The sequence below is a fragment of the Bathycoccus prasinos genome (assembly GCF_002220235.1).
Source record: "Bathycoccus prasinos genomic : chromosome_5".
NCBI classification, from domain to species: domain Eukaryota; kingdom Viridiplantae; phylum Chlorophyta; class Mamiellophyceae; order Mamiellales; family Bathycoccaceae; genus Bathycoccus; species Bathycoccus prasinos.
Genome location: NC_024004.1, coordinates 440,733 through 454,685, shown reverse-complemented (window position 1 = coordinate 454,685; position 13,953 = coordinate 440,733). Strand labels below are relative to the sequence as shown.

Sequence of the window (13,953 nt, the reverse complement as noted above, 5' to 3'; positions counted from 1 at the left end):
CTCCTCTTTTCTTAGTCCCGGTTTGTATACTCGAACAAAAGCCTAGTGGCCGCGCTGGACACTGAGACGAGTTGCATGCGCAACTTTTTAGTCAGCTTATACATGAGCGAAAATTGGGTTTCGGTTTGCGTTTCATCCGCTGCTAACGTTCGAGACATGGACGCTTGCAAAGAGTCACCAAACGCGATTTCAGCCTCGGAACCGAGAGTAAACTGCGCACCAGTTGCGAACGGGTCCATGCCAGGATCTAGCGACAAGAGACCAGGGAGGGAAGGTGCGGCCGTCACGCGCCATCGCGCGTTACCGACGTTCCCACCGGCTTCGATTTTAGGCATCAACGACGCTAATGTCGACGAGGCTAAGGAGGAAAACGCGATTCGTCCATCGCGTTCTAACAACGATTGCGAGAGCTGTCCTTCGAAAATCCTCGCCGCTTCTTCGGGAGATAAACTCGAGAGACTGGCTAAACCGCCGCCTTCGCCACCCGAACCAGACGCAGATTCCGTCGCTGAAGATAAGACGAGATTTTTCGACCACTCTGAAGCTTGGCCTTGAATCAAAGCTCGGACATCGGCGCCGAGTAAGGAGACGTCCACCATTGGATCGAGACCGTTTTCTGGGATAAAAACTGCGCGGTTCGGGTGTTCTCGGTTCAAACGGACTTGCGCAGCGACCAAGTTCACGTCGCCTCTATCAAAATTAATCACGCCAGATGGGCGTAAACGCTTCGCGTCGGCTGCACCATCGATGGTCACTTCGCCGCTGACGCCAAAGTTCAAAACGAACGGATACACGATGGACATTTCCGGACCGATTTGGACTTTTAAACCGCGAAAGCGAACATCCGAGAGCTTGTCCAAGTTACGTTCCCGACGTAACCGCGCTTTCTCTAAAGCTGCCCAAGCTTCTGGGTCATTCGCAATAGCCGCGCGTTGCAAAACGCTCGCCAAATCTGTCGATTGTTTGCCTTCGCGATCGATACGCGAAAGCAAATCATCCTTGCCTCTGTTTGCGCCTGGAATGTCGACATCTTTTTTCCCATTTTCGGCTCCTGAAATTGCGGCGTCTTCCGGCTGACCAGGCGTTGCGGTGACTTGGCCTTTTGAAAGTTGTATGGAACCTCCGACTTCAGGTGCGCTGATTGTTCCCTTCAAAACGAGACCGGCATTGACTTGACCGTTGTACGCGTTTCTCGCGCGCACGTCCAATCCTTGAATATCAACTTTCAATCCAGCTTGCGTATCCGCTCGAGCGACTAAATTATCCCATGTATCTCCGCCTCGTGACTTTCGCCTTTGAATAACTGGGATTGCGCCTTTAATTTTTACGAAACCTTTACCGCATCTCCCTTCGATATCGTCTGCGTACAGCGTGTTTCGTTGAATTCGAATCGTAGCGTTCGTCGGCGCAAAAGGTTTCGCCAGGAACGGAGAGACAATTTTCGCGCGTCTTATTTCAGCAACTCCATCGAACACTGGGTTTTCAGATGTACCTCGAGCGTGTAACGCGATGTCCGCGTTCCCGCTTTGCCATTCGACGTTATCGGTACCACCGGAAGCGGCGGCGCACAGAATGCACATCCCGGCGTCTCGAACTTTCGCATCCACGGCTAAAGACTGATCGTCAGCTTCTGGTAATGGTACGATACCAGACGCGCGAACGATACCACTCGAACCGCCATCAGAAGCACTCGTCATCGGCGACGCTTCAAAATCAAATTCAACGCGTTGTTGGTCGTTCAACAACGCTCTCGCTTCCACCGCGGAGAGCTTCGTGGATCCAATCTTACCATCGCGAAGTCGAACGAGGACGTCCCCAGTCGGTTCTTCCACGGAACCTCCCAAGTGCCCTTGCACTAACAAGTTCCCGTCGATTCGAGGTAGCGCAGATGGCCATAAAGGTCGAAAAACCTCGGTAAGAAAACCAATCGGTAAGTCTCGCAGACTAAAGTTGGCGTCTTGCACCTCGCCGCCGACGGCGCCTTGCGCGGACAAGGATGCAGCGTCGGAGGTGATTTCAAGGCGTTCGAGCTTCATGCCGTCTTTCTCGTTCGCGGAACCTAACGCCTCAGCTTTTCGAACAACGTGTGGCCCCCAGAGAAGGTTTTCACCCGACACGTCGAATTGAACGGACGTCGGATGTGAACTTTCTAAGTTACTCAAAGCGGTGTTAAACGCTCTCGAGGAATCTTTGAAAAAGTCGCCATTCGCTGCAGCCTGTTCGTCTTTACCGGCGTCTTCTTCATCGAGGAGTGCAGTTGGGACGCTTGTCTTCTTGATTGAATTTCCCGACGCTTGCACGACTCCACGCCATTCACCTTTCAAATCTTGTAACCCGGGCAATTGCACCGCCTTCTTCTCTGTATCCGCTAAATCGTCGTCGATGTCGTCGACGTCGATGAACTCCGTCGTTCTTCGATGACGCTGCAGTTTAGACTTTCGCTTCTTTTTGTTGTTATTCTGTCGCTGTTTTTTCTTATCGACTGCGTTGGAGGTCATTTTTTTCTCTCTCGATTCCATCAACTGTTCGAAAACGTCTCGAGATATGTCTTGCGATATCACCGATGCTTGAGAAATCGCATTCACGAACGCCTCCTTGGCTCTACCGTACTCCTGCGGCGTCGACTCTTCGCGTAAACTCGCAAAGAGGCGAACAGCGGGGAGCATTTCTTCAACGTCTGCAGACGGCACCGCAAGTCGGAAACGCCACTCGCCTTCTGCTTTTGGCGCTTCCTCGGGGTTCATGGGCGGAAGCTTCTGTAACGAAGGCGCACCTGGTTTGTTGAAATTTGGCGCTCCACTCGTGCGATTCCGTCCATCAGCATCTCCGTTTCGGCGGTTTCGTGGTTTAAACTGTTTAAACACGTTCGAGAAGCGATCTTTCTTCACGGCTTGGGTTTCCGTTGACGGCGTGTCGTTCATCTTTTCTTGGAACCACGCGTCGCGTTCGTAGGACAACGGTTGTGAGGTGGACGCCGACGCGATAGAGCCAAACGGAGTTTCCACGTTACGTTCTTCAAAAGGAGAGATGTACGGTTTCACGGACCCGTTGTCCGTGTATTCGCTCGAGATCATCGATGACGTTGTTGGCGTTGCTTTCGTCGCTTTATCGTGTTGTTGGCATTGTTCTCGGTCAAAGGCGTCGTCTTCGTCTGCGTCTTCGTCAATCTGCTCTTGCATTTCGAGTTGTTCCATGCGCACGATGCGAGCTTCCTCTTCCAACTCTTCCGGTGTTTTCGTTCGAACTTCCTCGCCTTTGTTGATCTCGTCGTCACCCTGAGTCGATGGAGATGAAAGTGTTTGCTGTTCCTTGATTAAGTTTGCCGCCGGGTGCTTTTTCATGTCAGAGAAGAATCCGGAAAATAAACCTTTATTGTTGCTATTGTTGTTGTTGTCGTTATTTTTGGTTTCCTTCATCGCATCCGCCGCGGCGGCGGCGACGACTGAAGAAGTTTCATTCTCTGACGACGTCACCGCTAACGCTGGCTCCGTTACGGCATCTTCTTCTTTACCTGCTTCCGCGACTAAATCGACATCAATAAGGTCAGACAATAGCGAGGCATCGCCTTCCGACATTGTTCGTTTTTGTCTCTCGACTCTAGATTCTGGCAATTTGGACCACACGGCGTCCGGTAACATGTACTCGCCATCAGCTTCGTACCTCGAACGCGCTTGCTCGAGAGTTGCCGAGTGAAGTTTTACCGTTTTACCGCTCCAAGAAACCTCGCCTTCTGCTAAATCGCCGGTGAAACCACTCAGACGTGGCTTTTCGACGCGTAAAACCCCTTCGCCAACTTTTTCTCGTAAATCTAATCGCGCAGACGCGACGTCCACGCGACCTCTCAAAGATCCGAGTTCCAAGTCGTCCAATTTCAAGCCAGCGAGTTCGAATGCGCCTGCAAAATCACCAAACTCAACGCCCGCTCGTAAAGCGCCGCGACGTAATGCCGCAGATGCTTTACCGTCGGCAGATATTTCCGCCGACAAGGACTCGTCTGATCTGCCTTTCGCCGAGAGCGATAAACCATCAGTGGCCGAGGCGAAAACTTTGCCGGTCAATTTCGGAGCAAGCTCGAGTTTGTTCAGTTTCAAGTTATCCAACTGCGCGGTACCTTCAAACGTCGGGAAGGCGCTACTTTGTTTCTTCTCTTCGTCACTCGCGGCGATTTCGCTACCTTTATCATCCGTTGCAGCGACGCCATCGGAGTTCTCAGCACCGGCGACGGATGCCGTTGGAGTTGAAAATTTACCTTTCACGCGCGCGCGCCCGGTTACTCGCAATCGAACGCGGTCGGGATCTCGAACGTATCGCAACTTTTCCGAAACAGCTTCGCCACCTTCTTCCCGACCATCTTCTAAATCAAACAAATCAAACCCGTTCGCTCGTCCATCAACTTCAGCGGCCGTGTATGCAGGCTTCCCAGCTTCAATCGCATCTTCCACGGTTACAGCAGCTAACGCTTTTTCTAAGGGAGGAAATTCCGTCTTTACGTCTGCATCGATTTCAATTGAAGGTGTTTTCAGCTTTGCGGTGATACCTTTCCGTTCTATTGTTACTCTACCGCCCACATCGGCGTCGTGATCTATGTTCCAGTCAACGTTAACCTTGGGACCGGAATGTGCGCCTTCGATGGTCGCCGTAGCATCCGCGTAGCCAGGAGGACACACGCGGTCAATCCAAGCGCCGATTTCATTTTCTGCGTCAGTGGTGCTATTACTAGTCGATGGCGAGTTTTCGTCCCCACTCCCATTCGCGTTACTAATGCTATTATCGAATCCTGTTGTTGCTACTTGTCTCGATAATGCTCTCGGATCAACGTCTGTTGCCGTTGCTTCCACGTTAATCGCGGCTGGGTCATGCAACGCGTCCGGATTTATCTTGATCGATCCGCTCGCACGCACTTTGCCGCCCGCAACCAACTGACCTTCTGCCGAATGCAAGACGAAAATATCCTTCTTTGGTTCCACCGTCCATGTCGCTTTCACGTTCCGAATGGGAACACGATCGTAAGCTGCAACGGCGCCTTCCTTTTCGTACTTCTTCACCGCGCGATACGACCAGGCTTTCTCCTCTTCCATCGTAGCGCTGAAATCTTTCGCGTTCTCTTCTGGTAAAAAATCTGTCGTTTCCGCTTGCCCGGTGAAGACAGGCGCTTCCAAAGGGCCAGAAACGTACAAGAATCCTTTCAAGGCGCCCGCGAGCGGTCTCGGTGGAGGACGGACACCTAGTGTTTCTCGCAAAGCGTGTGCCTCTATTGGTGCGATTTGACCGGAAAGGCGATATTCTCCTCTCGGCGCGTGAACTTTCGCGTCCGGACCTAAAAGTAAACTTTTCACCGGAAGCGGGTTCAAATCCAAATCGCCCGTGACTGTAATTGGAACGTGACCGTAGTGACCTCTCCCGTTGTGAATGTACATGCGTCTTTTCTGGAAAACTAAATCTAACTCCGTGTCCGCGAAGTCATCCGTGGCGTCGTAAAAGTGGAAACGCAAGTGCTTCCCTCTCAACTCGCCGGAAAACTCTGGGAAAAGCCACGTCGATTGGTCTTTCGCCAAGATGTTAATCTCGCCGTCCAAGCGCCCAGCGTGCATATCGATCGGTAAACCCGGGATGCATCGGTCAACAAACGCCGCAGAAGTGTTGGAAGCGTTCACTTTAACTTTCAAATCTGGCATGGCTATATCGTCTTCACCCATTGGTTTCTGATTCTTCTCGGGATTTTTATACTGCACGTTCACTTTAAGCAAGCCGCCGTTATCGGTACGACTCTTTTCATATTTCAAACTTCGTTCTTCGGCGTCAGAGTTGTGACCTCGAAGATTTCGGGCCGCAAAATTCGCGATGAACGTGTTTTGTCTCTGTTCTGGAGGCGTCACTCGAGAAATTGGATTGAACTTTGCGTCTAGATCGAGCTCACCTTTCGGCGATATTTTCATAGTCGCCGAAAGGTTCTTCACGTTCCTCGGTTGAGAATCTCCAGCCATGTGCAAAGCCGCAACGCCACGTTCGAGCTTAATCACGCGCACTTCAAAGCTTGGACCACTCGCTGTTTTATTTTCACTGATTGCATTCGTCGCCTCCGCGCTCGCTTTTTTCACGGCATCTAAATTAAACGACGGTCGCGCCGAGGGCAAATTCGCTTGAAAAGTGGGTAAATCTTCCGGGTACCCAAACCAAGACTGATTGACGCCTTGCTTCAAAGTCGCTTTGACGCCATCCAACCGAATTTCCGCAACTATTTTCCTCCGAGTGATGGAGCGCACTAAATCGTATGAAATTTTCGCGGTGTCGACTTCGACGATTGATTTTTCGCCTCCAGTCGTTTCCGCGCCCACGACTAAGGGCCCAACTTCTAAAACCGGTCCAAAACCTAAAATGCCAGGAAACGAAAAGAGTTTGCATCTGCCTACGCGCACTGGACGACCAACAACGGATGATGCTAACTCTCCAATTTGCGGTAATCTCGGGCCAATCATTCCAGGGCCGATGACGTAATGACACATCGCCGTGAGCGCCGTGGACGCAAAGAGAACCCATTTCGCCGTATTCTCGAGCCGGGAACGCCATTGGATCCAAAAGCTTTGCCAGAGCGCATCGAAGACCGCAAGAGCGTCTCCCAGAGTGCTGTCCTTCAGCGTTTTTAGAAGTTGCTCGCGAAACGACAAAGCTGCCAGGGCTTGCGACGTGATGAGCGCGAGCGCTTTTTGCGCGTTGTTCTCCTTTTCATCATCATTTAGACGCGCCGGTTTTGAGATTTTCCGTATGACTGTCCCTACTCGAATCGGCTTCGCACTCGAATCAGCGGTATAATTCTGTTTATTATCATCGTTCTTCTTACTGACGAGATTTCTGAGCGAAAACTTTTGCTTCACCGCTTTCAACGCCTCTTCGTTTGCCGCGTTGATTGCAAACGATTGTCTCGTCGGTGGCACTTTATTTCTCAACGGCATCGCAGCTACTTTCGACACGCGACGAATGACCGTCCCATCGGTTGCCATTCTCTTCTTTTTGTTCGCCTCTTCTTCTTTTCGCTCTCGCTCTTCTTTGTCTTTTTGCTTTTGCAAGAGCATCTGTTGTTGCTGTTCCGGATCGTACGAAAAATCATCCATAGATACGTCCACGGAGCCAGCTAAAGGATCAAACGCTAAATCATCTTTCTCCGCTCGACCATTTCTATTCATTTTCTTTTCCGTGGGAGAAGATCTCAACGATGAAGACGAAGTCGTGGACGAAGTCTTAGCTTTAACGCGAATGGTCCCTTCCGGAAGCGGTTGCTCTTCGTCGCGCTCCTTCGACTTTGAAAACTTCTCGTTAAACGCCGCGTCCAAATCAAAATCCTCGTCGCCTTCATCCTCCGAAACAATCTTCCTACCAGTCACGTTCATCGCATCCAAATATTCCTCGTTCGTCTCTTCTCCGTCCTTCATCGATGTCTGACGCGTCATCCCCGCTCGTCGTCGTCGTCGTCGTCGCCATAGTTCTTTCCTTTTCTCCTCGAATCCTCCAAAAGAAGAAGAAGAAGAAGAACAACAACAACACCAACAACTCCTCGACGACGAAGCGAGAGCAAACGTCACGACGCCGTGCGCGTACCGCCTTCGTCCACCCCTCCTCGTCATCTCGCGACAGACAGACACGCGCATCTCTCTCTTCGCGCCGAAAAAGAAGAGCGATTTCCGCGCGGACACGATGCCGTCGCGCATGCGAAACGACGACGAAGAAGAAGATCCGCCGTCCTCGCGGAGGATTGGTGTTGGATTATCCGTTGAAGAAGCACTCGACGAAATTGCGGTCGAACTTTTTCTTTTCCCAAACAACAGACGACTCTCATCACCACGACAACCGCGTCCTCCTCCTCGACAACGACTCGGCCGTTGGTGTTGGTGTCCTTGCGGTTGCTTTTTGGCCGGTGAGATGTTTTGTGCACCAACAACACTCCTCCTCCTCGGAGGAACGACATCCCCAACACCGCCGTGAGAATTCACGCAAATCATCCGCATCTTTTTTCTCTCTCTAAAACTCTTCCGTCGTAGGTTCAATCAAGGTTCGTTCTTCTTATCGTAGTCAAAAAAGATTAGTATTCTTACGCGCAGCAGTGCTCGTCCTCTTTTCTCAGCGTCGTCGTCATCATTATCATCATCATCATCGCAGCACAACAGTCTTTTTCTAAAGATTTTTCGTTCGTTTTGCTTGAGCTTTTTGAAGGACACCAAAACCCTAAATTATGGTTTAGAAAATACTCGGGAAGAGACGAACTGAGATACGAAAAGAAAGCGGGAAACGCGCGCGCTGCGTTGTGCATCTTTGCCTCTGAATATATACACGCGCAGTATTCATCAGTGTATATCATATCGCACATCGTGAACTATTTTTTACTCTCTTTTTCAGATATTTTTGGAATCATTGATCATGCTTCGACATAAGCGCGGCTTGGTGGCGAGGACTTTGTTGTCGGGGAAACGCAGGTGGTTGTTTCCTATGAAGTCGTCCTCCGGAGCCGGCGCTTTCTTTTCGTCGTCGTTTACGTCCAAAAGCAATAAAGATGTTGAGGAGAAAACGAAAGAATTTGCGAAAGAACGAACAGAGGAGGCAGAGGAGATGTTGGATCGAAAACAGCGCGAGTTAATGGAGGAAGAAATCTCCGCGGAGGAGTACGGCGAAAACCCAGAAACGAAGCCAGCGCACTTGGAAGCGAAAGCGTCTTCTTTGAGAGAAGACGCGATCGCGTTGGAGGAAGCCGCCGACATGGCGAGGAAACGCATCGAACGACACCGACGCCAAAGAACGAGAGAGCTGGAAAATCGAGCGAAGGAATTGAGAGACGAAGCGAGGGATTTAGAGCGCAAAGCGTACGCGTTGCGAGAAGACGAGGCGGATTACGGAGGGAAGTATTATCGCGACGGCGGCATCCCGCGAGACGGCGTTTGAATTCTCATCACGAAATGGAAACTCTGAGAGTGGAAGACTGGAGGACTGTCTGAGAGAGCGTGTGTGTGTGTGATTGTGTGTGTGTGCGTCTTTTAAAACGTGCGATAAAAACGCTTTCTTTTCTACGCGCAAACTGGTCTTTCGCTGTTGAAAATCGTCACACTTTTTGCCCCTGTATAGACCTAAACTAAATCGTTCGGGAGATCTACTACGCGGGACAGCAACAACGATATCGAGACTTTTTGGGGATTCCTCGAGGATAAAACGCAGAGCAGTAGAACGCATTCTTTTTGTACTCTGGTAGCTTTTTGAACGTCTCTCTGATGATGCGCGATCCGAAGAGGCAGACGAAGTGCGCGCGAATGGCGGCGGCGAAATCCACGCTTTTCTCTTTCCTCTCGCTCTCTTTCTTCCTCTTTTCTTCGGGGGTTGTCGAGGCGTCCGTGTCGTCGGATGCCGCGACGACGATTGAAATGCACGGTTCTGGCACGACCAACCCGTCCAAGTACTTCTGGAAGGCGATGGATATTTTGGAAGAGCGAGCGGGGAAACCGGTGCGAATGACGTACCGAGCCGTCGGGTCTGGGACGGGACAATCCGAGTTCATCGGGGACGTTTCGGACTTTGGTTCCGCAGATATTCCGTTGAGCAGCACTCAACACAGCGGTTTCGCTGGTACTGTCGTGCAAGTGCCGTTTCAGCTCGGCGCGGTGAGTTTCTTTCACAACGTCGCCGCGGACGACTTGGGCGTCGCCGGTCGATTGAACTTGACCAGCTGTACGTTGGCGAAGATCTTTTTAAGACAGATCACGACCTGGGACCATGCGACGATTGTCGCGGACAACCCGAACTTATCTGTCCCGGCTGGGCAACCGATTACGATCATCCATCGATCGGACGGGTCGAGTTCGACGTTCGGGATTACGAGTTATTTGTCCAAGGCGTGTCCTGACGTTTGGACCGGCGGCGTTTCGAAAAATGCAGATTTGTTCCCTCCGGATGCGACGTACGCGTTACCTCGGCAAGGAAGCGGTAACGTGGCAAACGCAATCGCTGAGAACCAGTATTCAATTGGGTACATCGACGCCGGTCACGGTCACGAGCTCGGGTTTCAAGAAATTTCCTTGGAAAACAAGTTCGGTCAACAGTTGGTTTCGAAAGAGGCGAACATTCCCAAAGCGGCGACGGAGTATGGTACCTTACCATCGATTGAAGACGATTGGAGTATGGTGTCTTTGATTAACTTGGATGGTGAAGATGTGTGGCCGATTACCGCGTTTACGTACATTTACGCGAGAACGACCCTTACCGGCGAGGTCGGGAGGCTCGTCAAATCGTTCATGATGTATTGTTTATCCGACGAAGGTCAAGCCATGGTTCCGGACTTTTTGTTTTACGCGCTCGACAGCACGACGACGGCATCGATGAGAATGCAGGTGGAATCAAAGATTGCTTTAACTACGTGGACATTTGAATTGGCTTCCGCCACTCAACCGACTGACGGTATGGGCGCAGACGTGTTTTCTGGTAAGCGGAAATCTTACGGCGATTACGAGCGCGAACTGCTCGTTTCCAAAGTGGACGTCTTGGAGTCCTCCGTGGCGAACTTGCAATCGATGGAGTCTATACCCGTTCACGGCTCTGGGACGACCAACCCGTCGAAATTCTTTTGGAAACTCATGGACACTTTGGAAGAGCGTTCGAGAATCCACTTGTCCATGTCCTACCGCGCGGTCGGCTCGAGTACCGGCATTAAAGAATTTGTCGGCGCTGACAACGGTTACGAACCTTATTCGCACTTTGGTTCTGGGGATATCGTCGTCCCTACGGCGGATTATACCGACTTGAACAACGCCGGCAAAGGCTTCGTGACGATTCCGTTCCAACTCGGCGCGATTTCCTTCTTCCACAACGTTCCGGGCGTTCCGGATGGCAAAGCGTTGGACTTACAACCGTGCGTTTTGGCTAAGATTTTTACTCGAAAAATCAAAACTTGGGACCATGCGGACATTTTGAGCTCCAATCCTGGCTTTTCACCACCGGCGGGTAAAGAAATTACCGTCGTGCGACGCATTTACGGTTCTTCCTCGACGTCGTTGATCTCCCAATACCTCCACAAGGTGTGCCCGAGTGATTGGGACATCGGTGTTGGCTCGGGTAACGCGGCGAGTTCGAACCCGACGGTGCCGACGAAGGCGCCATTTTGGCCCTCCGACACGGTCGGCGCGGAAGGTTCTGGTGGCGTTTCCGACGCCATCAGCGCCACGGAGTATTCCATCGGGTACATCGAATCCGGTCACGGACAAGCGTTGGGCCTCGCCGAAGTTGCCTTGCAAAACAAAGACGGCAACTACTTGACGGCCGCGGATGCCGACATTGGCTCCGCCGTGATGCAAATTATGTCCTCCATTCCAAACGCCGACGGCGATTGGGACAACGACAATTTGTCTTTGCTCGATTTGGGTGGCGAAAAGACGTGGCCAATCACCGCGTTTTCGTTCATGTTCATTCGAAAGGATTTGACCTCCCTGGGTCGCTCTGGCCCAGCCGTCAAAGCGTTCGCGGAAATGGTCTTATCCACCGAAGGTCAAGCGATGCTCCCGGACTTCGGTGCAAACGCCGTCCCGGCTTCCATCATTGCAAAAGGCGTCGCCGGTCTCGCGCAGTTGAAATTCGCCGCCACTTCGACCATGTTCATCCACGAACTCTCCACCTTGGCCGGCACCGGCATGGGCACGCACGTTCTCTCCGTCAAACGTAAACGTTGGGCGGATGTCGAACGAGAGCAACTCGTCGCCGACTTTGAAAAGCTCAAGGCGGACTACGAAGCGACCATTGCGGCTTTGAAAAGTGAAGACGCCAACACCATCACCAAAGACGAGTTGGAACGCTTAGCCGTTCCGGCGTTGGTATTTGCCGTCATCGCGTTTCTCATGATTTGCACCAGCTTAATCTTGGGCGGGGTTTCCTGCACTCGAACGCGAAGACACGAGCGCTTCTTCAACGAAGACGACACGTTGCGCGAGAAATACACCGCCTCTTCGAAAGCGTAAACGAGCTTTTGAGGAAACGCCTGAGTGCGAGGAGAAGAGGAGGCGTCCAAACGAAGAAGGAAAGAAAAAAAGAAAGAGAGGAGTTCCATTTATACATACAAACGCGCGTTGAAATGTGACACAGCATGCGCTCGAACATCCCGAAATTGATTCGTGCTACCGTATATCTATCCTTACATCTACATTATTCTAAACGCTATACTTTTCTACAACGCGCGCTGTGCGAACCCTTTCGCATTCGAGCAGCTCCCCGATTGAATTCATTCACTCGTGTTATTAAACGCACATCTCCTACTCGTCTTCCCCCTCCTCTTCTTTCGGTGGTGGTGGTAATCCGCACGGCAGGAGCATCTTCTGTTTCATCTGGTACCCGACTCTGCTGATGCTCTCGTTCTCCGCGACTGCGAAATATTGGAGCATGGAATGTTTCCCGACGTATTGCGCTAACGAGTCTCGATGTTGATTGACGATCCACTCGTACTTGGAGACGTCGGCGTGCCCGGTGCCGACGTACCGGGTTTGCAACGCCTCGAGCTGCGAATTAATGTTGAACCTATCCGCGCCGGCGAGTTCGGACATTTGAATGAGTATTGTTATGTAAACCTGTGAGTGTTCTTGTTCGTGTTTTTTATGCGATGCGGCGGAAAGTGACGAATGTGAAAGAAACGCGCGATGCCCAAACGCGAGATGTTTAGGTGATGTTACTACTTTTGCTGTTATTACATACAATTTTTATGCGCGCGCGTTACTCTCTCTCTTTCTCTTTCTCTGTCTGACTGTCTCTCCGTCCCTCTCGCGGTGGTCGTCGCTGTCACATGTTATTTTACTTTCACGTACACGAAGCACTCGCCGTCTCGATCCATCATGACCCGAAAATCCTCGTCTACGTATTTCACGTACGTCGTCGCGAGGGGTGGCTTACCTTTGTTCCACGGGAGCAGTTTCCATACTCTGTTCACGGGATAGTCTCGATCTAAGAACCACGGTAAAAAGAGAGGCGGTTCGGGAATGCCCTCCGTTCGTTCGACTCTCGTTTTCACGAGCTCCAAATCTACGCGACCGGTCGTTTCGTCCACGTCCATATTTTCGGCGAAAGAAACCACCCTTCCCCCGAACGTCGGCAAGAGCTTAAACCATCCAAGGATGGGAATCACGGTCGATTTGAATAATATCGTGTCGAAGTCTGATTCTAACGTCTTCTTTTCGACGTCGATGCGTTGCGCGACTCTTCCCACCGTCGACGCCCCCCACGACATGACTTGCAAGTCGTGCAGACGAAAGAACACCTCGGAACTTTTCGCATCGCCAAACGTCGCGTCCCCGAACGAGTCTTGAATGGCCATGAAGAATGGAGAAGAGCGGAAAATCTGCTTCGTCGCCAACACGCACTCCCACTCTCCGTTTAACTGCTCTTTCTCGATTTTGTTGGAGTTCCCCGTCGATACTGGGTACGATGTCAAGAGCTCCACCAATACTTTCACTTCCTCTCTGTGTTTCCGGTTGTACTCGTCTAACGGCGCGTACGCTTTTTGCGGGAAGAGGAGTTGCCCTCGATCGGTTTTCGCGCCGAGTTTGATCAGTTCCAGTTTAATGCCTTCTTTCGTTGATGATGATGATGACGATGGTGTTTTCCCCGTCGTCGTCGTCGTCGCTTCCGAGGCCGAAAAAGATGAAGAAGAAGAAACGTAAGAACGACGCACGCGACGCAGACGATGAAGTTCCAATCTGTGGTTATCAGACACCCGAGATGATGCTGCGCGATGAGAGGGCAAAATCGACGCGTGCATGTTTGTTTTGTATTTCCTTTACAATGCGGACTAAAAATGGATAAAATGGAAGCAGAGGAGACTTGTGTTGAATTGATGAATTCTTAACGAAGAGAACTAAAACGCTATCATCTGATCATAATCGCAACGGACTTTGACGAAGTCTTCTCTCTTTTCTACGCGTCTTCTTCTCCTAATCCTCCTCT

At 51.3% G+C, this 13,953-nt stretch overlaps 5 protein-coding genes across 5 annotated transcripts; 2 read left to right on the top strand and 3 right to left on the bottom strand.

Annotated features, from left to right (window-relative positions):
• Window positions 1-11: 11 nt before the first annotated feature.
• Bathy05g02510 (predicted protein) lies at window positions 12-7,427 on the bottom strand (the record flags this gene model as incomplete). The annotated part of the gene is made up of 1 exon (XM_007513292.1): window positions 12-7,427. The coding sequence occupies one exon, from the start codon at window positions 7,425-7,427 to the stop codon at window positions 12-14; it is 7,416 nt and encodes a 2,471-aa protein (XP_007513354.1).
• Window positions 7,428-8,478: 1,051 nt separating this feature from the next.
• Bathy05g02500 (unknown protein) lies at window positions 8,479-8,928 on the top strand (the record flags this gene model as incomplete). Its single annotated transcript, XM_007513099.1, has 1 exon — window positions 8,479-8,928. The coding sequence occupies one exon, from the start codon at window positions 8,479-8,481 to the stop codon at window positions 8,926-8,928; it is 450 nt and encodes a 149-aa protein (XP_007513161.1).
• Window positions 8,929-9,290: 362 nt separating this feature from the next.
• On the top strand, window positions 9,291-11,981 carry Bathy05g02490 (ATP-binding cassette superfamily; the record flags this gene model as incomplete). The annotated part of the gene is made up of 1 exon (XM_007513276.1): window positions 9,291-11,981. One exon carries the CDS (start codon window positions 9,291-9,293, stop codon window positions 11,979-11,981), a length of 2,691 nt encoding a protein of 896 aa, XP_007513338.1.
• Window positions 11,982-12,272: 291 nt separating this feature from the next.
• On the bottom strand, window positions 12,273-12,560 carry Bathy05g02480 (predicted protein; the record flags this gene model as incomplete). The annotated part of the gene is made up of 1 exon (XM_007513277.1): window positions 12,273-12,560. One exon carries the CDS (start codon window positions 12,558-12,560, stop codon window positions 12,273-12,275), a length of 288 nt encoding a protein of 95 aa, XP_007513339.1.
• Window positions 12,561-12,799: 239 nt separating this feature from the next.
• Window positions 12,800-13,768, bottom strand: Bathy05g02470 (pili assembly chaperone; the record flags this gene model as incomplete). The annotated part of the gene is made up of 1 exon (XM_007512871.1): window positions 12,800-13,768. One exon carries the CDS (start codon window positions 13,766-13,768, stop codon window positions 12,800-12,802), a length of 969 nt encoding a protein of 322 aa, XP_007512933.1.
• Between the last annotated feature and the right edge of the window lie 185 nt (window positions 13,769-13,953).